General features: G+C 32.3%; 6 protein-coding genes across 6 annotated transcripts; 3 read left to right on the forward strand and 3 right to left on the reverse strand.

The window, feature by feature from the left end:
* Positions 1-2,501: 2,501 nt before the first annotated feature.
* On the reverse strand, positions 2,502-3,739 carry LOC130975720 (uncharacterized). Its single transcript, XM_057900466.1, has 2 exons — positions 3,377-3,739; positions 2,502-3,257 (listed from the first exon to the last, which is right to left on the reverse strand). The coding sequence occupies exons 1-2, from the start codon at positions 3,737-3,739 to the stop codon at positions 2,502-2,504; spliced, it is 1,119 nt and encodes a 372-aa protein (XP_057756449.1).
* A 2,523-nt stretch (positions 3,740-6,262) lies between these two features.
* LOC130973502 (peptide chain release factor PrfB1, chloroplastic) lies at positions 6,263-8,989 on the forward strand. The gene is made up of 7 exons (XM_057898059.1): positions 6,263-6,525; positions 6,618-6,695; positions 7,123-7,343; positions 7,451-7,654; positions 7,777-7,992; positions 8,085-8,271; positions 8,406-8,989. The coding sequence occupies exons 1-7, from the start codon at positions 6,354-6,356 to the stop codon at positions 8,708-8,710; spliced, it is 1,383 nt and encodes a 460-aa protein (XP_057754042.1). The 5' UTR covers positions 6,263-6,353; the 3' UTR covers positions 8,711-8,989.
* A 658-nt stretch (positions 8,990-9,647) lies between these two features.
* LOC130975722 (pentatricopeptide repeat-containing protein At2g20710, mitochondrial-like) lies at positions 9,648-11,706 on the reverse strand. The gene is made up of 5 exons (XM_057900467.1): positions 11,624-11,706; positions 11,247-11,316; positions 10,574-10,888; positions 9,965-10,484; positions 9,648-9,850 (listed from the first exon to the last, which is right to left on the reverse strand). Exons 1-5 carry the CDS (start codon positions 11,704-11,706, stop codon positions 9,648-9,650), a joined length of 1,191 nt encoding a protein of 396 aa, XP_057756450.1.
* A 382-nt stretch (positions 11,707-12,088) lies between these two features.
* Positions 12,089-15,941, reverse strand: LOC130974196 (uncharacterized). Its single transcript, XM_057898973.1, has 12 exons — positions 15,725-15,941; positions 15,592-15,647; positions 15,474-15,507; positions 14,960-15,058; positions 14,717-14,865; positions 14,350-14,388; positions 14,116-14,208; positions 13,635-13,733; positions 13,341-13,427; positions 12,855-12,938; positions 12,655-12,720; positions 12,089-12,521 (listed from the first exon to the last, which is right to left on the reverse strand). Exons 1-12 carry the CDS (start codon positions 15,789-15,791, stop codon positions 12,432-12,434), a joined length of 963 nt encoding a protein of 320 aa, XP_057754956.1. The 5' UTR covers positions 15,792-15,941; the 3' UTR covers positions 12,089-12,431.
* A 748-nt stretch (positions 15,942-16,689) lies between these two features.
* LOC130974197 (acyl carrier protein 2, mitochondrial) lies at positions 16,690-18,872 on the forward strand. Its single transcript, XM_057898974.1, has 2 exons — positions 16,690-17,009; positions 18,424-18,872. The coding sequence occupies exons 1-2, from the start codon at positions 16,794-16,796 to the stop codon at positions 18,598-18,600; spliced, it is 393 nt and encodes a 130-aa protein (XP_057754957.1). The 5' UTR covers positions 16,690-16,793; the 3' UTR covers positions 18,601-18,872.
* Positions 18,873-20,421: 1,549 nt separating this feature from the next.
* LOC130974195 (calreticulin-3-like) lies at positions 20,422-25,085 on the forward strand. Its single transcript, XM_057898972.1, has 14 exons — positions 20,422-20,670; positions 21,084-21,191; positions 21,458-21,650; positions 21,896-22,154; positions 22,304-22,360; positions 22,459-22,506; positions 22,665-22,751; positions 22,829-22,886; positions 22,993-23,060; positions 23,152-23,244; positions 23,488-23,544; positions 23,641-23,736; positions 24,165-24,188; positions 24,418-25,085. Exons 1-14 carry the CDS (start codon positions 20,559-20,561, stop codon positions 24,427-24,429), a joined length of 1,272 nt encoding a protein of 423 aa, XP_057754955.1. The 5' UTR covers positions 20,422-20,558; the 3' UTR covers positions 24,430-25,085.
* Positions 25,086-25,508: the final 423 nt, after the last annotated feature.

Below are 25,508 nucleotides of genomic sequence, written 5' to 3' on the forward strand. Positions count from 1 at the left end.
CTCTTATATATCATTATCGATGACTAATTACGAATTTGACAATCAAAATATACAACAGAACATTCTCTGATTGTATTTAAATTAAATTAAATTAAAATTAAAATACTAAAATTGAAATATAACTATATTATATATTATATTTATATATTACTAACTAATTTAATAACTGAAATGCGTCACATGACATTCTCTTCTTAAAATTTAGAGAAAATATTTTCTTCTAAAATTTGTAAACATCATTTTTATATTTTCTTATCTACCTCTCTCTTTTTTTTATTTCTTTTTATCCTTCACATTCTATAAATAATTTATAATTCATATTTTACATTAGTAATTTGACAAATCAAAATATATCACCAGGTATTTTTTATTATAATTAAAATAAAAAATTTTCTTAACTTCCAAAATTAACTAACTCCCTCTCTCATTATTTTTCTCTATCTTTCTCTTTCTTTTCTCTCATTCTTTATTTTTCTCTACCTTTATGTTCTACAAAAATTATAATTAACAACATAATATAATTTAAATAAAAATATTATATATATATATATTTTTTATTTAATTTTAAATTTTTACTACTTATCTTTTTAATATATATTTTTACTTCTTTTTTTAAATATTTATTACATATAATTAAAAAAAATACTAATATTGTGATTAAAAGTTAAAATCAAGATTCAATTGTTTTTAAAAAAATGAGTTAATTTTATAACTATTAATATAAATTTTTTTATGTTAATATATATCTAATTATATTTTTATATATATAAAAAATATTATTTTTAAATAGCAAGTATAAAAATTAATTATTTCTATTTGTGCAACAAACTTAATATCTAATCAAATATAAAAATAGACACATTAAATTCTTTCAAATTTTAGATAACGAATGTTAAAATTAAATAAAAAAAATTAGTTTCTTTCATTTGAAAATAATAACTGAAAAACTTATTATTTAATTTTGTTTAAAACTCTGGTCTTCTTAACCGATAGGGACTTTTGTCCCTTACGACCATTTTATAAAAGTAGTTTAATGCTATAAATTTTTTGTGTCATAATCTATAATATCAAGATCAACGTAATTTTATAAGATTTATATTCCCGTAATAGTATTATGAGTAAAAATACTAGTTCTAACTAATGTGAGAAAATTGAACTAATGCAATTTAAGAAAAAAAAGTAGAAATAGAACAAGTCCAATTTCTGTAATTTTAATACAAATAATCTAAATTATAGAATACAATAAATTAACTAGATTTCAAAATACAAGCATAATTTTATAAACTAAATTCTCATAATAGAAACATAATAGAAGTACAATGAATTAAATTCTGAAGAACCTATTTGTCCTTCGAACTTTATTTGCAAAACGACGTCAATGACTTATTTGTCCTTCAAACTTTATTCCCTTTTTAGCGTGGCACCGTAACGGATACCTGGATACCGTTTCAACCACGTGAGCGAGTTCTATTTGGTGTATGAGAGACAAATAGATGGAAGGATTAAATTGTCCTCCGTTCGTTAAAGTCAGGGACTTTTTTGTATTTAAATTTTGTTAGAGATATATTTGTCAAAAATTTAAAAAGTCAATGACTTATTTGTCTTTTTTCCTAAATAAAAACTATCCGCAAGACACAAAAATAATTACACCGATTTGCTTTATTTTTATATCTTAGAGAGTGAAAACTAGTTAAACCATTTTGATTTATTTTCGTACGGAAGGATTTGTGTTTTTATTTATAATATTTTTATTTTTAAAATTTTGTAAAATAAATATAAATAAAAAACAAAATTTTATTATTTTTAATGAGTTTTTTATAAAATTCTGAGAATAAAAATTAATAAAAAAACAAAAAATAAAACTTAAATCAAACGCATTCTAAAATTGTATTGTTTCATTGTTTTGTTTTTTCTTCTTCAAAAAATCTTTTTCATTTCCTATTACTCCATCAAAAACTTTTTCATTCTCTTTGATTTATTCAACTGAATTATTTTTTTGTTTCTTCCTCGAATTATCTTTCGTTCTCAACCAAAAAGTAAATAAAAGTAGGTATATTTCGTTTGTTTTTACAGTTTTGCCTGACACTGCTCCAGTGGTAAACAACTAAAGCTATTTGCTATAACCAACAGTTTTGAATTGAAGAAACGCAACAGTTGTTTGAAAACTCAGGCACATAACCTTGCAAAAAGCTTTGGCAATTTGGATTGTTATACATTAATGAAAATTAATTTTGATAAAAAATGGATGGCAACTATAAGAAAACAGAGTAAAGGAGAATATATGCAACAAAAAAACAATTTTTATTTCCATGAATTTCCCAAAGAAATTAATAGGAGGTGAAAATACATATACATACTGAGGTAATGTTCAATTTGATTCTTGAAATTTTCAGTGCTCATCAAAATAGTAATTGACTTTTGTAAATGACAAATTAGTCATGCATTTACAAATTGTGAATCTCATTCGTCCTAATTCAATTACCGTAAACATGGAAATGTAACTAGGGTAATATCCAAATAGGATGACAAAAAGAGTCCACATCTGTTAAAAATGTTTGGCAACTCCCATCTTCCAAATCGAAGATGCCAATCTGAGAAGCGGGAGTAGTGTTTTCAAAGTACACTTCACGTCTGTCATGCATGTCATCTGTAAAGTAGATTTGATTTCCTCTGCAATTCAAAAAATTACTTGGCAGTATTTGAACAGAAGAATTGCTTCCAATTACTAGTATGTAATTCCCCAAACTGTGTATTCTTGACCATGTTTTCTCATTTTTCTTCAATTCATAGACATCAAATTTGACAGTCTCGCACTTGCAGAACCGTTTTTGATTCTTCATGTAATACCTATGTCTTACCCCTTTTACCAGCATCAATAGACTTCTATTATCACCTCCAATTAGATAGTAATAACAATTAGGCATTCCTACATTGGATGGAGGTGGTGTGGCTTCATGTTTTCCTCCCACTGGTCCTGACTTTGTTCTTGTATCAAATTCATATAGTTGGCCATTACCGTCTACTGCAAATATTTTCTCTTCAAAAAATATGACATCATGAATGTCGACTAGATCTCTTGTTGGAAATCTAATCCATCTCTTCTCGTTGGGCATGTAAAAGGCCAATTCTAGAAATAATCCATATATGACCACTGCTATAAAATCACTGTCATTGTCATTGTTAGGAGTTGAATTTATAATAGCCTTCCAAATTTGGTCTTGATGCACGAAAATGGTATTTCTAGTGATAATGAGGCCCTTATAACACAGAGTACATTTATCCCCATTAATATTAATTACATTTGGAAGAGTTGAAACTGGAGGAAGATCCAAGTGAACCTTTGTAAATGGATTTAGGATTCTCTACCTTCATATACCATTACAATGATCAACCATCCATGACGAGAACCACACATGATGTTGTCTTGCATAACTGGTAACATGAGGTGATAAATTCTCTTCTCTTCGAGACTACGAGCGTCAAGAATTCCTTCATCCTCGGGAGCACGAACTTCTTCTTCAAGAGCATGAGCTTCTTCTTCGAAAGATTCTTTAACGGCACTGCCAGTAGATAGTACCAGCCACGGAACTTTGTTGCCTTCAGGAATCTTTGGAAGTTTCAAGTTCCATTGCTTACAAACCAATCGAAGTTGAATGTAATTGTTATATGAATAGAACCGTTTATTAATTTCGTTAAACAAATCTTGATGAATGTCAGACCATCGATCAAACTCACCCATTGCAAATTTCCGATGAGACGCAAACTGATTTACAGAATAAAGGAAAAGGCTACTAAAAAAAATAGATGGTTATTATATTTAAAGACGATATAAGATAAGATTTTTTTTGTGACTGATATAAGATAAGATTTGACACATTTAAAATTAACCATAGTTAGTTAATTATTGTGTTTTTCAAAATTTAAACTGATTTCTCATTTTTTAAAAAGATCCCCTACATTTAGACGCTATGTTTAGAGATAATCTTGGAATTTAGTCTTCTATATAATTATGGAAAAGTATAGGATACCAATATATTATCTGCCAATTTATTGTCAATAATGATTAATTATTATATTTTAAATACGAGACACATCCAAAAAATATATCTATAAAGACACTTCTATTAAATACAGTTATAAAAAAGACATTTTTATTAGACACATCCACAAAGACACTTCCATTAAACACACTTACAAATAAAAGTTGGTAGATATTGGCAAAAATATTGTTGGTAACGTAGCGGGATTAATTAATTATATATCGTGTTGGTCTGCTGTATAAAAATAAAATTTCAGATACTAATTTGAAAAATATCTATGTATAGGATTTAGTAGCACTTTTAATAGTTGTTCTAGCAAAAGATGTGGTACAACCGTACAAGAATGAAATAGAATATTATTTGTAGATGAGTACTTGTATAGCCATTAAAGAGCCTACATAAATGGTTGGTTAATTTTTTTTTTTGGACTAAATGGTTGTTTAATTATTTGGTGACTAAATGCTTGGTTAATTTGTATTAGAACATTGGAAGTGATTTTGGAACGATAATAAAAATCAGTAATGTTAAAAGAGAGATAAAAAAAATAATTCATTTAATTTATCATCATAATGTGATTTTTTTTTGTGACTTATCATAATGTGATTTAATATTGCTAAGCAATTTAATATATTATCATTAATTAAAAATATAAAGTTAAACTTAATTATTTATGTTGATGGAAAAATTCATTAAAAATTAAAAATATGCTTGATTTGTATTTTTTTAATTTTATACAAAAACTTATATTAAAAAAATAAAATATTATTTTAATCATTTAATTTAAGTCTTAATTTCGAATATGTTCTCCTGACCCATAATTTAGCAAGCCTAAAATAACTGAAACTCACTAACATTTTATAAATATTATTATTTAATTAACATTCTACAAATATCAATATTCAGATTTATATTATTTCTATTTAAATAAGTAACTAACTCTCATAATATTTTTTATTAATTTAGAAGAAAAATCTCAATAACTTCTTTAATAAAAGTACATAATTATCTACCATTAAAAATGAAACCACCTTATAAAGTAGTTATTAGTTTACTGTCTAAAATCTTTGCTAATTCTTTCACAAAGACATCGAAATCAACATCATAAAATAATCTAAATCTCACGTTTAGGCTCAATCCACAAATTTTACCATGCATGAGAACTTAACATTTAAAATATTATATTTTTGTATGAATCGTCTTATTTTATTATATTTTAATTTTGTTGGTCATTTTTTTTTTGCAAAAATACTCTTTTATCCATTAGATTATTTAGGTAATAACAAAAACTATAATTGTAGTGATCATGATAATAACGGTAGCGATTTGAGAGTGAAATTTACAAAATAATAATAATAAAAAAGATAATAATAGATGAAAAAATAGTATTTTTGAGAAAAAAATTAATTTTGACTAAAAGATTAAATAGAACGAAACAAAATATTTTAAATAAAAATATGACATTTTAAATATTAAAAATAAAATTAAAATTTAATTAAAATTATTAGAGACTAACATAATATTTTTTTATTAAAAATTAAAATTTAATTTTAATGTACTAATAATTTAAATATTATATAATCGTGTAATTATAATTATTTTTTTAAATAATTATCTATATAGTTAAAATAAAATTCTAAAGATTAGGGGAAAAACCTACCAAATACTCTAAGAAATTTTTTCATTTATAAAATAAAAAAAAATATTATTTTTTCTAATATGATTTTTGGATTTTAATTTTTTAAATACGAAATTTTTTTTTGGTATTTAAGTAAGTTCGTCGGACTCTATAAAAATGGACAAGTTCACCTAATCCCCAGTGAACTCTATAAATTTTATAGAGTTCGCCTAACTCCGACGAACTTTCTTTTAAGTTTTTTTTTTTTGAAGAAACCTTGTTGTCCGTGTATTTTTATATATTCCTATATACTATTTGGAAATGATGATAATGAATTAAAAAAACAGAATTGAAAAACCTAAAAAGAAATTCGTCGAGGGGTTAGGCGAACTCTATAAAATTTATAGAGTTTGCCGGGGTTAGGCGAACTTATTCATTTTTATAGAATTTGATAAACTTGCTTAAATGCCAAAAAAAAAAATCGTATTTGAGAAATTAAAATCCAGAAATCATGTTGGGAGAAATAATATATTTTTTTTATTTTATAAATGAAAAAAATCCAAATACCCTAATATGTCTTCATTTTTAATTAACGAAACCTTAAAAAAAATGTAAAGAAGTGCTTTGGGTGCGGAAGTAGTCAGTGCCTTATCCGTTTATTAGGTTTGTGAATTGTGCGAGCTGAGTGAGTAACTGCCATGGAGGTTGTTATGCAGATGATGCAGCCTCTCTGTTCCACCGTTATAACCGCCAAAACTCAACACCAATCACCACCTCACCTTCTTCCACATAAAACCCCTTCTTTAACCCGTTTTCCCTCTTTAACTTCCTCCTCCAATCTCCACCATCATTCTCGTAATTCCAAACCCGGTAAGCTTCTGTCTTTCTTTTTGCTTCCAAAACCTTTAAGAATTCATTACTGATTATTCATTTGCATGTTTGTGAATTTTGTTTGGGTTTAGGGTTGTATGCGGCGCAGGAGAATCAATTGAGCGTGGGGAATGAGGAGGATACCGATTCAACTGAATGGGCTCTCCAAGGTAATTGAAATCATAGTTTAGTGTGCTTCAGGTGCTTAATTTAACTCATGCTCTAATTAGAGGAGACTAGGGTGTATTTTCATTGATACATAGATTATTGGATGTGTGGTTGAAAATGTTAGTCATATTATCAATGTGAAGTGCGAACCATAACTACAATTTTTATGCAATATCTTTCATTTGAAAACTGTTTCATTTCTGAGGATTTCGCCATCTAAAATGTTAGTTTGTTTTCCATGTCAATATGGCATTGGTGTTGGGTATTGGTATAATCCTGTGGACTTCTTTGGATTCTAAGTCATTAGACACTTTCTGGTTTCTTTTGTATGAGCCATTCTAATATGTGGATGTGGCTGATCAGAGGAAAGATTGTAAAATATTTGGATTAGTTGTCACAATGTTGAGCTTAACTCAGTATTGTTTTCAGATTTTTATTCCCTGAGGAAGGATGTTGAGCTTGCATCACAGCGTGTTGAAGAGATTAGAGGATCTTCTGGTCTGCAGCTATTGGAGCAAGAGCTTGCAGATTTGGAGGCAAAAGCAGCTGATAGCTCCTTTTGGGACAATCGAGCCAAAGCTCAGCAGACTCTTTCTACTTTGGCTGATGTCAAGGATAAGATAAACTTGCTCAATGAGTTTAAAACCCAGGTTAGATATTAATTATTCTTTCAATTATCCATGTTTAGCTTGAAAAAATTTATGCCATAATAGGGAGAGTTGACCCTGGTTAATGACTGTCATTGCAATGAATATAGGTTGAAGACGCAGAAACGATAGTTAAGCTGACAGAGGAAATGGAATCCATTGATAGAGGGCTTCTTGAGGAGGCTGCGACTCTTATTAAAGAATTGAATAAATCGCTAGATCGATTTGAGCTGACTCAACTTCTTTCTGGTCCTTATGATAAAGAAGGTGCTGTTATCTCCATTACAGCTGGTGCTGGAGGAACTGATGCACAGGTAAATATCTATCTCTCTAGTGCCTTTTCTCTACTTGTTTTTTGCTTGGAATTCGAGTACTTGGTGCTGGTTCTGAGTATTCAGTTTCGACTTCTGTACGAAAATTATCATATCCAGTGCAGGACTGGGCAGACATGCTTCTTAGGATGTACGTAAGATGGGGAGAGAAACAGAGATACAAGACCAGAGTGGTTGAGAAATCTCCTGGAGAAGAAGCTGGGATAAAATCTGCAACCATCGAAGTTGAAGGTCGTTATGCTTATGGGTATTTATCTGGGGAAAAAGGAACGCACCGCATTGTTCGGCAATCACCTTTCAATGCTAAAGGTCTTCGTCAGGTAACAACCAACTTATTAATGTAGCCGAATGTCAGGTTTCAAAATAGTTGGTTGGTTTTAACATTGTTTACTTGGTTGTAACATCCAAACAGACAAGCTTTTCTGGTGTGGAAGTCATGCCCCTTCTCCCAGAAGAATCAATGAATGTAGAAATTCCCGAGGAGGACCTGGAAATCAGTTTTTCAAGGGCAGGTGGAAAAGGTGGCCAAAATGTGAACAAGGTTGAAACTGCAGTTCGAATTACACACATTCCAACTGGAGTAACTGTTCGCTGCACAGGTTCTTTACTTCTTTTGCACTGAAAATTTCTCTTTTTTCGTGATCCATTTGCGCTATCAACTACTTATCTGGATGAGATTCAGTTTTCTTGTTTTTTCAATTGCAAGTTTTAACTGTAATAGACCATTGTGCAGAGGAAAGATCCCAACTGGCAAATAAGGTAAAGGCTTTAAGCCGTTTGAAAGCAAAGTTGTTGGTGATAGCCGAAGAGCAACGCGCATCTGAAATTAAGCAGATTCGGGGAGATGCAGTAAAAGCTGAATGGGGACAGCAAATACGAAACTATGTATTCCATCCATATAAACTCGTAAAAGATGTAAGAACAGCGTATGAAACCTCTGATATCACCTCTGTTATGGATGGAGAATTCGACCCCTTCATCAAATCTTACCTGAAATACAAGTACAATGAGGCACTGTCTGGAAGCGGAGTCAACTAATCAAATGCATATCATAGTTAGTTATAGTTCTTTTTGTCACAATCACACTCTGGAGTGTAATGTTTGGTGATTGTATTCGCGGGCCTTTGTACCAGTGCCAAATTAATTTAACTGCGAATTTATATTGCAGCAGTTCTTAAATGTCCGAAAATGAGTTGAATACATATTGTATCATTGTATTACACCTGCGAAACTCAAATCTGATGCCTTTGTCAATGGCTTTTTGCGGTTGATGTATTTTTTTTAAATATATATTTATAGAGTTTTCAACGCTTAGAAGAGTGGTGGTTCAGGGACTTAAAATAGTCATGGCCTCAGCTTTTAGTTGCATTCATTCCTTCATTGCTCAGATAGAAATTTCACATTTGTCTGAGACCGTTATTCAGTTCGAGACAAATAGTACTTTTAGATATCAGTTTTAATGCCTTGCATTTATGGTTTTAAAGGTGTAAAGTCAATTTTAGTTTATTTAGTTCGACAAAGTGAGATTGAATTTACATAAGTTATCCTAATATTATTAAAAACTATATTATTTGAATGGATAAATGTTATTTTTTTTTATTCTCACATATAATTTTTTTTATAAGACAACATGGGAAACCCTTCTTATGGTAAACTCTTGACTCTTCACAAAATTGCAAAATTAACCAATTTTATATGAATTCAATTCCTTATCATCTTTCCTGTTTCTGTAATGATATTCAACACTTTTTTTGGTCAGAAATCGATATTCAACACGTACATATTTAAATTTCAGTTATTTGAAATGGATAACTCTATCAATTTAAGTGTTTATACAAAAAATAACCATGGCATTTTACACAGATGCATGCATAGATCTTGAATGATAGCAAGCCATTTAGGTTAAAAAAATAATCCTAACCTACATATACAAAGATGTTACAACAAATGCACGACCTATTACAAGAATTGCTTATCATTGCTGCTCCTGTCTTCCTTTGGCTTCTGACACTCCATTTGTTTGTTTATGTGAATCTCCGCACAAAACATCAATTGCATGCACGTTTGATTCAACATCCTTAATCCAATTCATCAGCTTCTTGTGAACATCAAGGGAGACAAGATCCTTACTCCTAAGTAACCTTACCAACTCCTCTGCTCCTTCCATATCTCCTTTACCTTTCAAGCATTCAAAAATGGCGGCCAAAGATTCCCAAAATGGCATCCAGTGATGCCCCACTTAACAGACAGAAATGGCTTCTTTGATATATTCAATAGCCATTGAAAAATTACCTTGTTCAATATACCCACTTGAGAGATAGGACCAAGTCTTTGAATTTGGCTCTCCATTGTTTATGATTGTCCAATCAACAACAGATTCAGCTGTCTCCATATTGCCCTTCTTGCTGTAAGCTCCAATCATCACGTTTGGAATCCGAATATCAAAACCCAGATTTTTAGATTCCCAAATCTTAAATATATTCTCAGCACTTTCAAAGTCCTCAAACTTAAGAACTGAAGCAATTACAGCTAAATAAGCTATACTGTATAACTTCCCATCTGTTGTTAAAAGTTTCCATAATCTCATCACTTCTTTCTTGATCATTGCTGCATATCGAGTCATAAGGAAAGTAAGGGCCACTCTCCTCTTTTTGTTAGTTATGAGCCTCTCTGAATTCTTTAAGACATTAAAAGCTTTTTCAAAGAGTCCTTGTTTCCTATAACAATTGGCTGCAATAGCATAAACAGTCCAATCTAAATGCCAGTACCAAATCCGATTGTGTTCTAACTGTGCGAGAAGCTTGTCAATTCCCTCCGTATTAGAAGAGGCAGCGTAAGCACTAATCAGGGTACCAAATATATAGCTATTGAAATTAATACCTCTTCTTGCATTTCACATACCAAATTTTCCAATTTGTCATAGTTCTGTGTTTGATAGTAGAGATTAAGCAAAACATTTCTTGAAAAAATCGACATTGCAAAACCCAAAGCTCTCATCTTCTCCATGATGCTCTCTGCTCTATCCACATCCCTAGCACGAGCATTGCAATTAAGAAGAGAGCTGTAACATTCTCCAGTTCTTAAGTACTTCGGAATGCTATTAAAATAGAATTCTGCTTCTTCAAGTCCATTAACTTTCCCAATCAAGTCTAGTCTTATTGCAAGATCTCCAGATTTATGTTTGGAAGACCCTTTCTCGAACATCCACGACGATACCTGTAGAGATGATTCATGTTACCCCATAGAAGGTAAATGAAAAGGCATAAAAAAGTCAACACACCTACCAGCATACTAAGTTTGTTGCTGTAATAGTGGAAGAATTTAAGGCTATAGAAAGATCCCAAAACTTGAGAGAAAGAAACATTATTTTGAATCTTAGTCACACAATCAAATCGACCCACAAATCCCAGGGAAATAGGGAATCAAAACAGAGATATACCATTCTTCTATCGTTGAGCAATATTGTCAATTAAACACCGAGAAACGACACCCTAAGAATGCAATTCATTAGTCCTTTTTAACAAAGGTTAGACCTTTAAAACACTCCCCAGTGAACACTTTCAATCACACATACCATGAAGTAAGGTTCACTCTGTCTTTTATCCTGCAACCAATATAACTTGGCTCCAACAAATTCCTCAACTCTGGGATAAAACTCTTACCCAAGACCTTATTTAAAGGTAACAAACAAGTCTCAGACAACTTGAATCAACAAATCTTTATCAGAGCCAAATCTATCATCAAGTAATGTCTAAATTTCTTCTAATTGAAATCTCACTAATAGTGCTCAAATTTCGTGTATATTATATTCTCACCAATTGGATCGCATTATGCAGCTAGATCAAAATTCATCCTATACTATGATTAAATAAATAAAAGAACAAAAAAAATCCACAGATTGAAATAATTTAATTAACTATTAAAAGTAATTGGTAGTAGCAAAAACAATACCTCGAGGGCGTTTCTATATCTTCTGCGCGATCTGAGTTTCCTGATAACAGATAGGAGTCTGTTATAGTTAACAGTTCCGCCATCTCTAATCCACTTCTCGATTATTGGAACCACCGAGGACGTCGCTTCAGGAGCCGTAAAGATCCGACGGTACAAGTCGCGCAAAAGAAGCTTCTGGAAAAACGGTGTCCTCGGTGTAATGTTTTTTCAGTATTTTTTATTTCTTCTTTTTGTCATAATCACACTTATGGTGTAATCTTTGGTGATTGTATTCGTGGCCCTTTCTATCAGTGCCAAATTAATTTAATTGCGGAATTATATTGCATCAGTTCTTAATGTTGTCTTGAAAATGAGTTGAATACATAATCTATCAACGCATATCACCTGCGAAACTCAAATCTGATGCCTTTGTCAATGGTTTTCTCTTGTGATTTTTTTTTGAATATATTTTTATAAAGTTTTAAACGCTTACAAGAGTGGTGATGTTATTTTATCAGATATATAGAAATGATGTGAACTTAAATAGTACATGGCCCCAACTTTTAGTTGCATTTAACGGTTGGGCATCCCTTCATTGCTCAGGTAGAAATATCTAATTTGTCTAAGACTGTTATTCACTTTGAGAGAAATAATACTTTTGGATATCAGTTTGAATGCCTTGCATATATGGTTTGAAAGGTAAGTTAACTTTCTATGTAAGTATGATTTTGCAAATTATGAACCAAATATACACGTAGCCAGTAGTAAAAATCAAATTTATTATTTGATACAAATAACTGAAGCACATTCACAAACTTAACCATGGCCATCACGATGCCTTCTTTTTTCCAAAGAGTAAGCTCATAGAGTATGTGCTTCCCTTCTCTGAAACAGCAGCTTCTACTCGATTTTTTCCAACCTACAGGTCGTTTATATAAGCTTATCAATGTGTAACATTCATGTGTTGTGACTGGTGGAACAATGGGAATACATAACAAACCAAGAATAACACGAAAACTAACAAAGCATAATCTTTTAGGGATGAAAAATACCTTGTCCATGACCCAATGACCAACGGTTGGCATGTACTGAACGAGATACATGATGGTGAGCACAGGCTGCAAAAATGTTCAAATTTACGAAAGTTGGGGGGCATTTAAGTTGAAAAGAGGAGGAATATTCAAACGAAAGCAAAAACAAAAGCGTTACCTGATAAATTACCACAAAAAAAAAAAAAAAACAGAAAAATTACCTGATATGATATCCAAGCTTCCTTTAAGCCATGGGTTGCAGCAATAATAGTCAGCTCCGCACACTTTTCTGCAGGCACACGTTTCTGCAAACAGATTTTCAGATAAAAACGAACTTTCAATTACTCAAGTAATACAACATAGATCCAGAATTCAAGTAGACAAAATGTAACACGAAAACAAAAGGAAGAGGATACAGGTCAACATTTCATTACTTTTGGTTTTGTTCAGCAAACATGAGAACAGCAACCAATATGATTATTTTTAAAGTGTCAATGTAACATGATAAATCTTGATTGCATAGTGTCAACAATCTTGATTTATCACTCAGTGGATAGGTAGATTCTAAAGATACATGTACCACAAATATGGTGGGAAGAAAATTCTGAAAATAATAGATTTAAGCTATCTTTCTTTTTCTTCAAACTACTAAAGAATGATTCATAAAATACTAAAAGAAGAAGATGAATTAGCAAAAGAATATATACCTCAGATGGAACCCTTGATCCAGCATTATTTGATGTTGCTATTGGACCAGGACAGACAACAGTGACCCTTATTCCTTGCTGAGAGAGCTGTTGCCATAAAACAATCAGTGGGCATGTCCTTATGTCTACTCTATGATAACCAAAGTAAATTACAACAACCACTGCTGATATTCACTTTTTCTTCTCTTAGGAAAAAATATTATGAGTTTTATCATCTAGTATTCTAATACAGTAAGGTTTACTGGTGTTGGATGCTTCCCTTTTTCCAAGAGATAATGAACGCTATCTACATACCTCAGAACGCAGAGAACTGAAGTACCCATTTAGAGCAAATTTAGAAGCAGAGTACACAGCCTGACCTGGCGCAGGTGTCTTTCCTGCAGCACTGCTCATCTGATATTAAACAGAATAAACAAACTATAGCCACTTTAATAAACAGAAAATGGGATTAAAATAAATATTGAATAAGTCATCTAAAATTAGGTCTATTAGTAACTAGCATTTCACAATTAGTAATTAGTAGTGTGTGTGTTTGTGAGTCATTAGCATAGCCAGAAGTTAGTGCACCCAAAATATAAAACAAATGCCTTTGTGTAAAGCTAATTAGTTATACTCCTCACTTTTGCATTTGCACAATTCTTGGTTAGTAAATATATTCACTCACAAATATCTTCTTGCAAGCTCCACACAATATAGTTTCTAACCACATAGTATACTTTTGCTGTCCAAAATCCATAACCAAAATAAGATATTAATCAGAGCCATTCCCACATACCACCACAAAATGTCCTCGCCCCCTCTTCAACATGAAAGGTGCCAAGAGCTTTGTGAGTGTTATTGTCCCCAGAACATTGACATCAAATGTTGCCTGTTCAAGCAAAACAGGGTAATATAAAACCTCAGAATTGCTTCGAATGGTTTAAAAATAAAACTAACAAAGCAGAAAAAATAAAATAAAGTCTTCCCTTGTAAAATAAAATTTTTGGTAAACAGTGAATGTATGAGATACCTTGAGACCTTCTTCCGTTACGTCTAAAGCTGATGATTTCTGCCAAAAGTGCAAAACAATAATAAATTCGAAAAATACCTTCAATTGAACAAGCATATGATGAAAGACGGATTTTTAAATTTGATAAGGTTAGGGGAAATCTGTAAAGTCTGACAAAAGGAATCACTATAACATACTAGAATGTAACAATATGCAAGCACTTCATGTCATTTTCTCAATTCTGGTGTTCAGTCAATTTCAATGAAGACAGTTACTACATGTAAACTGACTTGCAAAACAAACCCATAAAAGTACATAGCAATCATGATAGGTCTTTGTTGCCTTATGAAATTTAAGCATTACATATAAAAATCATCCACTCACTTACAGGGCGCTCAAAAGCTGCATTATGGATCATATAATCAACACCAGAACCGGGAAAAAAGGATTCTGCTTTCTCAACAGCCTTCCTAAGAGATTCCTCCCCAGATGCTAAATCTAGAGGCAAAATCTTGACTTCACCAGGTGCATGTTTACCTGGTGTTATTCAAATAACTTAATAGTTAATAGTAGCCCATGGCATTACCCTATATCAACGTTTGCACATAGACATAAGATGAATGCATCATACCTTTCAGCTGTGTCTTTACTCGCTCTAGTTCAGCTTCATTCCTTGCAGAGATGATTAGCTTGGCCCCCAAACTTGCAAGTTGGTTAGCAAGAATCTCACCTACATACACACCATCAAAGAAACAAAACCAATCATAAACAAGGAAAAAGATTCAGGCAATTACAAAAATAGTACCTTAAGCCACTGCACAATATATATCAGTTCAAAAGCAAAGGTGAACTAAGTTGGGAACCGAATGAGGCAATACAAAATTGCAATTTATCAAGCAGCATCCATTAAAATCATACGAGGTTATTTACATTTATATCGTTTTCGCTTGGTATTTGAATTCAATTGGCAAATAAACCACAAGTTTTATGTGTGTTTATGCTGTCTAATTATCACTCAGAGGAGATTCTTGGTTCTTACATATCAGCAGATTCATTTAAGTCTACTAATAATCTAACACTGCGAACGAATCAATTATATATGAAAATTAAGGAAAAGAAAGGCATAGTTATAGAATTATAGCTACCAATTCCACGGCTAGCACCAGTGATCCAAACAACCTATTTGAGAAAACAAGAAAAAGAAATGATTAAACGATAGTGAAAATATGAAACGGCAACAGGATTAGGTCGAGCGAGAAGCACCTTGTCTTCAATTTCTTGTCGTTTCGGGTGCTTCTTAGACATCAAAGTGAAATCGCCTAACAATTGGAGAAACAAGAATGGAATAAGAAACGAGAATAGATAGAGAAATGAGAAAGGAGGTAAAAGTAAGTACCATAAGCGGTGGCGAATCTGAATAGGAATAACACGATAAGGCCAAGGAAGAGTAGCGCCACCACCATCTTGTTTCGCGAGTAAGTGCTATTGCCAACTGAACCTCCAACTGAATCCGTTACTGTGCGACTACTGAGTCTTAACTCAACTATTTACCATTTTAACCACAAAAATGCTGAATCAACATAAACAATCAACTACTGATCCATAATTTATATTTACAGATATTAAATGATGTAATTTACACTTATATATATATATATATATATAATCAGCTTAGAATAATAAAATGTTATATAGCAAATAATCGAATATATATTCTTATATTGTGATTGTTGGTGACCAATTTTTAATTAAAAAAAAATACATATATACAAAAAAATAACTCCTAACTTAAATCCTATATATTTGAATATATATACACATGATACTTTATATACTTTTAATATTTATATTTTATATTCTAATATATACTTTATAAATTAATCTATACATAATATAGTTAATTTTTAAGATATATAATAACATGACTTGTTTCTACCTAATCTCATATTATTTTTTTTGTTAAAATTATTTTTTCAATCAATATGCCCTTTTAATTCTTAGTGATTTTCTTAGCAAATTTACTCTTATTTTTTAATATTTTTGTTTGTTCTTTATTAGTTTTACTTTTAATTTAGTGTTAATTCTTATAGACCAAAAATTAAATTAAATTAAATTAAATTATTTATATTTATTTAAATAAACAAATAAACTAACCACTTAGACAAGTACCTATCGGCTATCGTATGCCTTTGCGCTTTTTATGGCACTGAGGCTCAGCAAAGGATTAAGTTTACAGTTTAAAAATTGGATAATATGGGCAGGAAATAGAAGAGGAGCAAAGTTAAAAGGCTTTAGATTGGGCCCTAACAATAAGCTTAAAGCCCAACTTAGCGGAAAGGAGCTTGATACCATATCAGTATTCAGTATCCATTTTCAGCTGAAGAGAGAAGAACTGAGAAGTGAGAACCGAGAATAGAGAAGAAGCAAAGAAGGGTTTTAGGTTTTTGTTGTGGATCGATTTTGCAATGGCGGCGAGGAGAGTAGCTGGTTTGCCTCTCATGAAGTATCTCAGAGTTCAGGTTAACTCTCTTCCCAACCACGCTTCTCCTTTGAGGGTGGCACCCACCGTGTTGCTCCGCCGCTTCTCCGAGGAAGTTAGGGGCTGCTTCCTCGACAAGTCCGAGGTCACCGATCGCGTCATCTCATGCGTTAAAAACTTCCAGAAAGTCGATCCTTCCAAGGTATTTTTCCATTCCCCTCATTTTTCGTTCTTGAATCGATGAATCTGATTCTCTCTGCAAATGCCGAATCGGTTCTGTTTCAAACTTTCAATATAGAGAGAACCGTTACTTCTATAATCGTAAGCGTTAGTTGTTGTAATTACCGGCTTTACGAATTGAGCTTTTGTTTTAGGTCTCTGATTAGTAGTTCAGTAGTACTAATTGATAGATCATACAATGTCAAGGGAGCAAAGGTGAATTTCCTGAATTTAGGGAATATTGTTAAAATTAAATATATGATCGTAATTTCGAAGGCTTATGAGGGATTACTCGTTAAAATGTTTCATTTCGGTTTTTGGTTGCTATTTTTAATTTTATTTTTAATTATTCGTGCACACAATCAAAGGAATTTGCCTTAAATCGAAGAAGAACATGATCTTTTCAAAATAATGAGATAAGACTAACACTTCCTTTTCACCTAAGGGTATGTTTGGTAACATAAGTTGTACATTGTTATAGATTACATTGTTATAGATGACTTCCATTAGTGATTTTCTATATCGAACTCATCCTTAAAAATTTATATAAGAGTTATAGACACATGTCCAATTCTGGACATGAATAAATAGGAACATGGTAGTGGGATAGGTGATCTCTATTCCCCTTTTTATTACATGTAACCAGACGTTTACCTTAAACATTAAAAAGTAGTAGTCATAGTCCTTAGGCGATAATCCAAAAGATTAGCATATGGAAAAGAAAGGCCGTCTTTTGCCTAGGCTTAAAACAAATCCGTCGTAATCTAGTATTATTCTATACTTCCAAATATACTTGTTGATGCGTTTACATGTAGTTATAGATATTCATTAATCAAAATAAACAATAGATTGTGGTACTAAGCTTTTTAATTGAAATTAATAAAAAAAACTTGGTTGCTTTGGTTGATTTCCCACTTAAAGGGGTGATAACATTTGTTGCATGCTTTATGCACATAGGATGTAGACATGTAGTTGTTGATTTTGGATTGTTATGAGTGCATCTCATTCTCTAATGCACGTTCGATTCCCTTGTAATAAACTTCAATTTCTGACGAAGAAAATGCTCCTTGTTTTCCTTTTATTGGTTCCCGAAGTTTCCATTTCTAATGTTAAATTACATGTGTGGACTTGTTTACTTCACACTTTCAATGTGGTCAATGCCATGCCTGATATCTATCACGAGTGTGAGTAGATTGGAAACTGTTAGTTCCTTTTGATAGTTTAACTGTCATACAATAATAGTAAACTAGGTGAATCCAAAAACTGACTTGTGCATTGGAACAAACCTCAGTTTTTGCGAGGTTCTACAAATGCAGGACAAGGGGTTGTTCCCCTATCACTGCCTAAAAAATTTTCTCTCATTAGTACATAACCTATACTTCTTCCACCTTTTCCAGGTCACCCCAAATGCTCATTTCCAAAATGATCTTGGATTGGACAGTCTGGATTCAGTGGAGATCGTGATGGCACTTGAGGAAGAGTTTGGGTTTGAAATTCCCGATAATGAAGCTGACAAGATCAACTCAATCCAACTTGCGGTTGACTTCATTGCATCTCATCCTCAGGCAAAGTAGAGCGATCGTAGAGGCTGGTGTATAATTTTTCTTTTGTTTCTCATGTAGTAGTGTAGAACCATCACTTCAAGATGTTTTTCTTATTCTACTTGTTTGCTTCTAAAATGCAACTCAACTTTCTTACCCCATATAAAATCCCAGAAGATTATTAGCTGGGATTTGCCAGCTTGAATGGTACTTTGCTTTTGGTAGAATTGGCTTCTCAAAACTATACTATATTTTTCCCCCCAATATTCATGTCAATAAAAATGTGTCAGATTTCTCCATATTAAGTATTGACTTGTTGCCCTATTCTGAGGATCCAATGCATATTGCTAATCTATTTTGCATATTGCCCTTTTGACATTAGAGTCCTAAGTCCTAACTTCCAGTTAATTTATTGTGGCATGCCACTTGGACTTTTAACCGATTCTATACATTAATGGATATAAGTTGTTACATGTTCAAAACTGAAGTGGCATATTTGCCTGTCGTGGTATTAACATAGAATCAAGGAGGTGAAGGTGCCTAAATTACCTTATAGCTCAAATCAAACAACAGATTATACCCCATAGTTGACGATATTTGCAGCTTGCAAAGAGTAGTCTCAAATAATTGCATAGGTAGTCTTAAATCGTACGAAATACTGCTAACTTGTCTTGACCAATTAATCAAATAATTGCATATGTAGCCTAAAACCTAGCCATCTTATTGTAAGAGTTATTAGTGATGATTATTGATTAGTGATTACATATATCTAATATGCAGATGCGAAATTGAAACCTATACAAATTCTCTCATTCCGTATATTTGAGAGTTTGTACGCTAGAATTGAATATGTATATATGGCTTCAATGGGGGGACAATCCTGCCTAGTTTACATTTGTAGAACAAAAGTAACAAATTATAGTTGGGTTGTTTTACTTATTCTTAATTAAGATTTTAAGCACGACTGAAAAACATTATTAGTGATTAGATACAAGCGCCTTAGTTTGGTTCTCTTTTGTTTTTTGTTTTTTGTTTTTTTCAATATTATATCTTTACTAAGCTTAAACAAATGTATTTAACAATATTTTTTAAAATACTAGTTTAAAAACCGAAAGTTATGATAATCTTAACATTTGAGACAATCATCAGGTCTGGAAGTTAATGTTTAATCTTGTTGTGATCTTGGTTTTCCTAATGAAAATTTGACACTTGACACATTATATGAGATTATCTACATTTCTTTTTAAACCAATTTTTCGAACTTTCATCGAAGAATTGAGAATGAAGTAGGAAAATGAAATAGAGCAATTGAATTCATAATTTTCATGTCATGAGTCATGACCATAAGCACATATACGAGTGATAATTAGTAAATTTTTTCTATGGACCAAGTCAAGTGAATAAGGAACACAATAAGTTTAGTGGACTTTGGAGTTGACTGACATTGTCATCATCATTGAACATTCTAACGCGCCCCTTCTTGGAAAGTACCTTATTAACCCTTTTCTCTCTTTGCCTTGTTGTTTGGTTTGATGACTTTCATGAAACACAAGGTCTCGTGGACCTTGACTTATAAAAAATTATTCACATCAAATATATAATCCAAATATAGATAAATATATTATATATGACAGAGAAAAAATAATAGAAATTATACCATTGGATATAGCTACGTCTAAATTGGCCCTCTATTGGACAAAATTTTAACACCAATCATGCTTTTTCAAGGAATCAACACCGTGTGTTCCTTTCCACAAGTAGGGAACACACCAAAAGCATAAAGCAAAGATAAGTAAATAAATAAAAATAAAAAGGATTCTCAAAGCTTATTTTGTATTAGCTTTATTATTAAAGTTCTATAACCTTGCTAGTGGACCATAATTAGTGTGTGCATGGCATATAAGTAATTAAGAAGGCATGGAAGGGCTAAGAAGTAAAAGGGTCCTCTATAAGTAGCTCAAGTCTGCAACTTGAACTTGGCACTACCCAATATGGCTAATAATAATGCATTAACTGAGTTAAAGAAGCTTGCTTTGTTTTGCTTTGTGCTGATACATGTTTCTGTTTCTGTTTCTGAAATCATTTTTGAAGAGCGCTTTGATGGTTAGTATTACTGTTTTTTCTGCTTTTGATCACTTGATGCTTATTTTTAATATTTCATTGGTATTATTATAAAATATCTGATTGGTTGGTTGAGTTTGGTGAGTTAGTCATAACTGAAAGTTAGTTACTTTGTAATAATTGGTTATATTATTAGTTATTATTTTTTACTGTGCTTTACAACCAAACTCTATGGCTAGTGTTGTAATTAAGTAATTATCATACAATAATTATATACCATGTTTGGATTTTTGAAACAATAATAAAGTTCACAAACTAAGACTAAGAAGTCAAGTACCAAAAGTCAAAACAAATGTGTTGGATTGGTAATTCAGCTTATAGTTTTGCAGGGTGGTCATGGTTTTTTACATTGATGGTGAAATATGGTTGTTTATGTGTCTGGATTTTTTTTTTAGATGGATGGAAAGGTCGCTGGGTGACATCCGATTGGAAAAAAAGCGAAGGAAAAGCCGGTTCGTTCAAGCACACGGCCGGAGAATGGTCGGGAGACCCAGATGACAAAGGTACTTGTTAGTTGTTACTGCCATTTTTAGTTAGTGGCAGTTAAGTTTACAGCACTCAATGAAGAAAGGGAAATTTCATTTGACAGAGATATCATGTGCAAGTGAATTTTATTCTAGTTATGTTTGAGGCAATGACCAAAATAAATGAATGAACTTCATTCTATTGATTATGGTATTGGTGATGAAAAACTAAATGAATGGATTCACTTTATAGACTTCTATTTGTCTCCTTTCCTTAATATGCAACGTTATGTGTGATTTTTTAGGCATTCAAACATCTCATGATGCCAAACATTTTGCCATCTCTGCAAAGATACCGGAGTTCACCAACAAGAACAGAACATTGGTCCTCCAATATTCTATAAAATTTGAACAAGATATCGAGTGTGGTGGCGGTTACATAAAGCTCCTCTCTGGTTTTGTCAATCAGAAGAAGTTCGGCGGCGATACTCCTTATAGGTGTGTTGCTTATCCCACATTCATCAATTTGTCAATGCTTCTTGAATTATCAAGTGATCAAATGAATTTCATAAAGATTCTAGTTTTGTACTAATGGCATTTAGAAGCCTAAGTAAAGTAATGAGAATTAAAAGCATTATCAAAAAGGAATAAAAAGTTGAACAAAGTTAATGGATGTATTTTTCTTGTCTTCTTTATCCGAATCTTCGACCAAGATGGATGTTATACTGACAGAATCTCTACAGCTTGATGTTTGGACCAGATATATGTGGAACAGACACAAAGAAGCTCCATGTCATACTCTCATACCAGGGTCAAAACTATCCCATCAAGAAGGACCTGCAATGTGAAACTGACAAGTTAACTCATTTCTACACATTCATTCTTAGGCCGGATGCGTCATACAGCGTCTTGATTGATAATAGAGAGAGAGATTCAGGAAGCATGTATACAGATTGGGACATTCTTCCACCACGGAAACTCCGAGATACCAAGGCGAAAAAGGTTTTGATATTGAGCTGTTTTACTTTGCAAATAGCCAGTTTCTAAACCTGGTTTATTAGCATGACATGGTGCTTTTAAGTTTGATTTCTTGTGATCAAGCTACAATTCTGTAGTTTTATTTTGACATTAAAACATCTTCGGATTCGCAGCCTAAAGACTGGGACGAAAGGGAATTCATTGAAGACCCTGATGATGTCAAACCTGAGGTATCCAAAAGTTCTAAATTTTCATAAGTGAACAAGGGATGGTGCTTTTGGTGTTTGAGATGATCGCAAACTTATTTATTTGTTTTTTGGTGCTGCAGGGATATGATTCAATCCCAGCTGAAATTCCTGATCCAAATGCTAGAGAGGTTAGTTGATAGTTGCATCCTCATTTTCCTCCATTTCATCTTACATTCTTTCTTCGTTGGTTTGCATCATTTTGGTTTTTCAAAGCACTGTGATGATGAGACCAATGAAAAAACAATTTGAAGCAAAATATCTCATACTTATTCTTATGTTTGATTAGCCTGAAAACTGGGATGAAGAGGAAGATGGTATCTGGAGGCCACCAAAGATACCGAATCCAGCATACAAAGGACCATGGAAAAGAAAGGTTTGTGGCTGCAAGCATTAGGCCCTTTTTTCTGTGTTGTTTTTCCTCATCTTAGATTCAACCTTCATGTTAAACAGAAAATCAAGAACCCTAACTACCAAGGGAAGTGGAAAACTCCATGGATAGATAATCCAGGTATGTTCAAATGAATCCTTAGGTTCTTTGTCAAATTTTAGTGTATATTACAAACTCTCTTGCACACAATTGAATGCTTAAGTTTCATTCTATTTCTCTGTATCAGAGTTTGAAGATGATCCTGATCTTTATGTACTTAAGCCTATCAAGTATGTTGGCATCGAAGTTTGGCAGGTATGGTGAATTTCTTGGATTATGCTGGAAACATTTTTTGGCCAAAATTGGTGGCAGCGGTTAATGAAGTAAACTGAATATTGTGGTTCAGGTGAAAGGTGGTTCAGTTTTCGACAACGTTTTGATTTGTGACGATCCTGATTATGCAAGACAAGTTGTTGATGAAGTTTTTGCCAATAGAGAGGTGAGCTTTTCTATTCGAATCGCATTCGATTTAGCTTGAAATCACACTAGTATACCTTGAACAGAAAAAGATACAATAAAGGAATACATTGAAAAATTTATACATAATGGACTAATATAAGGACAACTTCAAAATGTATGATATTGAAGGCTTTCATATTTCAGTATGCAATCATAATGAAGCTGCTACTGTGGATTATAATTGATTCTCCTTTAACATGAACTTTGTTTTTTGGCTTATTAGATTGAGAAGGAGGCTTTTGAGGAAGCAGAAAAAGTGAGAAAAGCCAAAGAGGAGGAGGTACATAGACATATATACACCTTTTTGAGTTCCATCATCTGTTTTGAAGGACAATCTAGTTTCCTTTCAAGAATTTTAAAACCTTTCTTTGTGCAGGAGGCTCAAAGAGCAAGAGAAGAAGGCGAGAGGCGCAGGCGAGAGAGGGGCCACGATCGACGATACCGGGACAGATATAAAGACAAATACAGAAGGGTTTGTACCGAGATAATACTCAAATTTGTCCCTAAAAAAAAATACATTCTCCAAATTGGTCATTGAAAAATTTTGTTAGTCATATTCTCCAAATACAACTGCGAGTCAAATTGATACTTCCATTCATTAGGTAATAATGTGACACTTGGCATGATGACATGACAAGTTAATGCCACGTGACACATTATCATCTAACTTACGGAAGGACCAATTATGATTAACAAAATCTTTCACGGACTAATTTGGAGAATGGGTTATATTTCAGAGACAAATTTGAGTATTATCTCAGTTTGTAGTTTGTACCTTTGCCTGAATTGACTTCAATTTTTACTCTTCTTTTGTTTAATGAATCTTATTTTGATGCTGATTTCTGTTGCATTTCTTTTTCAACAACCATTGCACTGAATTGTTCTTTTTTCGATGTGCAGCATCGCCGTTATGACTACGATCATGTAAGTAGCATACTTTTCCAGCATTTCTTCTTTCTAATGCTAAATAGATTCACTGGAGATAGAGAGTAGCATTTTTATGATCATTCTCAACATTTGTTCACTATAATTTAAAACCTTAAACGTAATGCCAAGTTTTCATATCATAGCATTCATTGATAAAAAGGATTAAGTGGGAAGAAGCTATCATGTCTTATATGTTACTGAAAAATATGTTCACTTTGATGTGCAGGATGAGCTCTAAAGCAGTTATGTTTCCTTCTTTTCCAATCTCGTTGACAAGAATTTGCTGACCAAGAAAAATGGCCGCCCTTCCTATCTCATCCACAAGAATGTCCCAATCGATCATTCGATCCCACGAGTTTAATTTCTATGTAGTGTCAATGTTTTGTTTTAAATTGTTATTATACGAGGTACGTGCATCGAAGCAGACTTGACTTTCGAAAATGACCAAATTAGTCCTGAATTTATAAATTGTGAATCTTCTTAGTCCCTAATTCAATTGTCGTTAAAACAATGCTGACATGGAGCATTTAAGTGTCAGTGTGGCATCCACAATGGTAAGATGACATGGCTAAGTCTTTAATATGATCAAATAGGTGTCGTGAATTAGTTTCTTGGATTCATCTTGGTTAATTGGTTTTATATTGGTGTGAGATACCTATTTGACTATACTGAAATCTTAGCCATGTTACCTTTTCATGTCAGTATTAATGCTTGTTGAATTACGGAAGAATGAGAATCACAATTTATAAATTCAATGACCAATTTGGTCATTTACAAAAATCAAGTACTATTTTGATGAGCGCTGAAAATTTCTGGAGCATTACCTCAGTTTATGTATTTTTACTGTTAATTTCTAGGGAAAATTCATGGAAATAAAAATTGTTTTTTGTTGCATATTTTCTCCTTTATTCTGTTTCCTTGTTGTTGCCATCCATTTTTCATCAATGTATAACAATCCAAATTGCCAAAGCTTTTTGCAGGGCTATGTGCGTGAGTTTTCAAACAACTCTTGCCTTTCTTCAATTTAAAACTGTTGATTATAATCTCTATAGTTCATAACTTCATATATAATGGAGCAGTGTAAGGCATAAATGCAAAAGCAAACGAAATATACCTACTTTTATTTATTTTTTGGTGGAGAACGAAAGATAATTCGAAGAAGAAACAACAAAAAATTCAGTTGAATAAATCACAGAGAATGAAAAAGCTTTTAATGGAGTAATAGGAAATGATACTGATTAAATAATGCAACAGCATCATTAAATTCCTCGTTTATCAATATTCTCTTGAGGAACCATGATCTGAATAGTTGTCAAT

This window comes from Arachis stenosperma, chromosome 4 (genome assembly GCF_014773155.1).
Source record: "Arachis stenosperma cultivar V10309 chromosome 4, arast.V10309.gnm1.PFL2, whole genome shotgun sequence".
Lineage (NCBI taxonomy): Eukaryota > Viridiplantae > Streptophyta > Magnoliopsida > Fabales > Fabaceae > Arachis > Arachis stenosperma.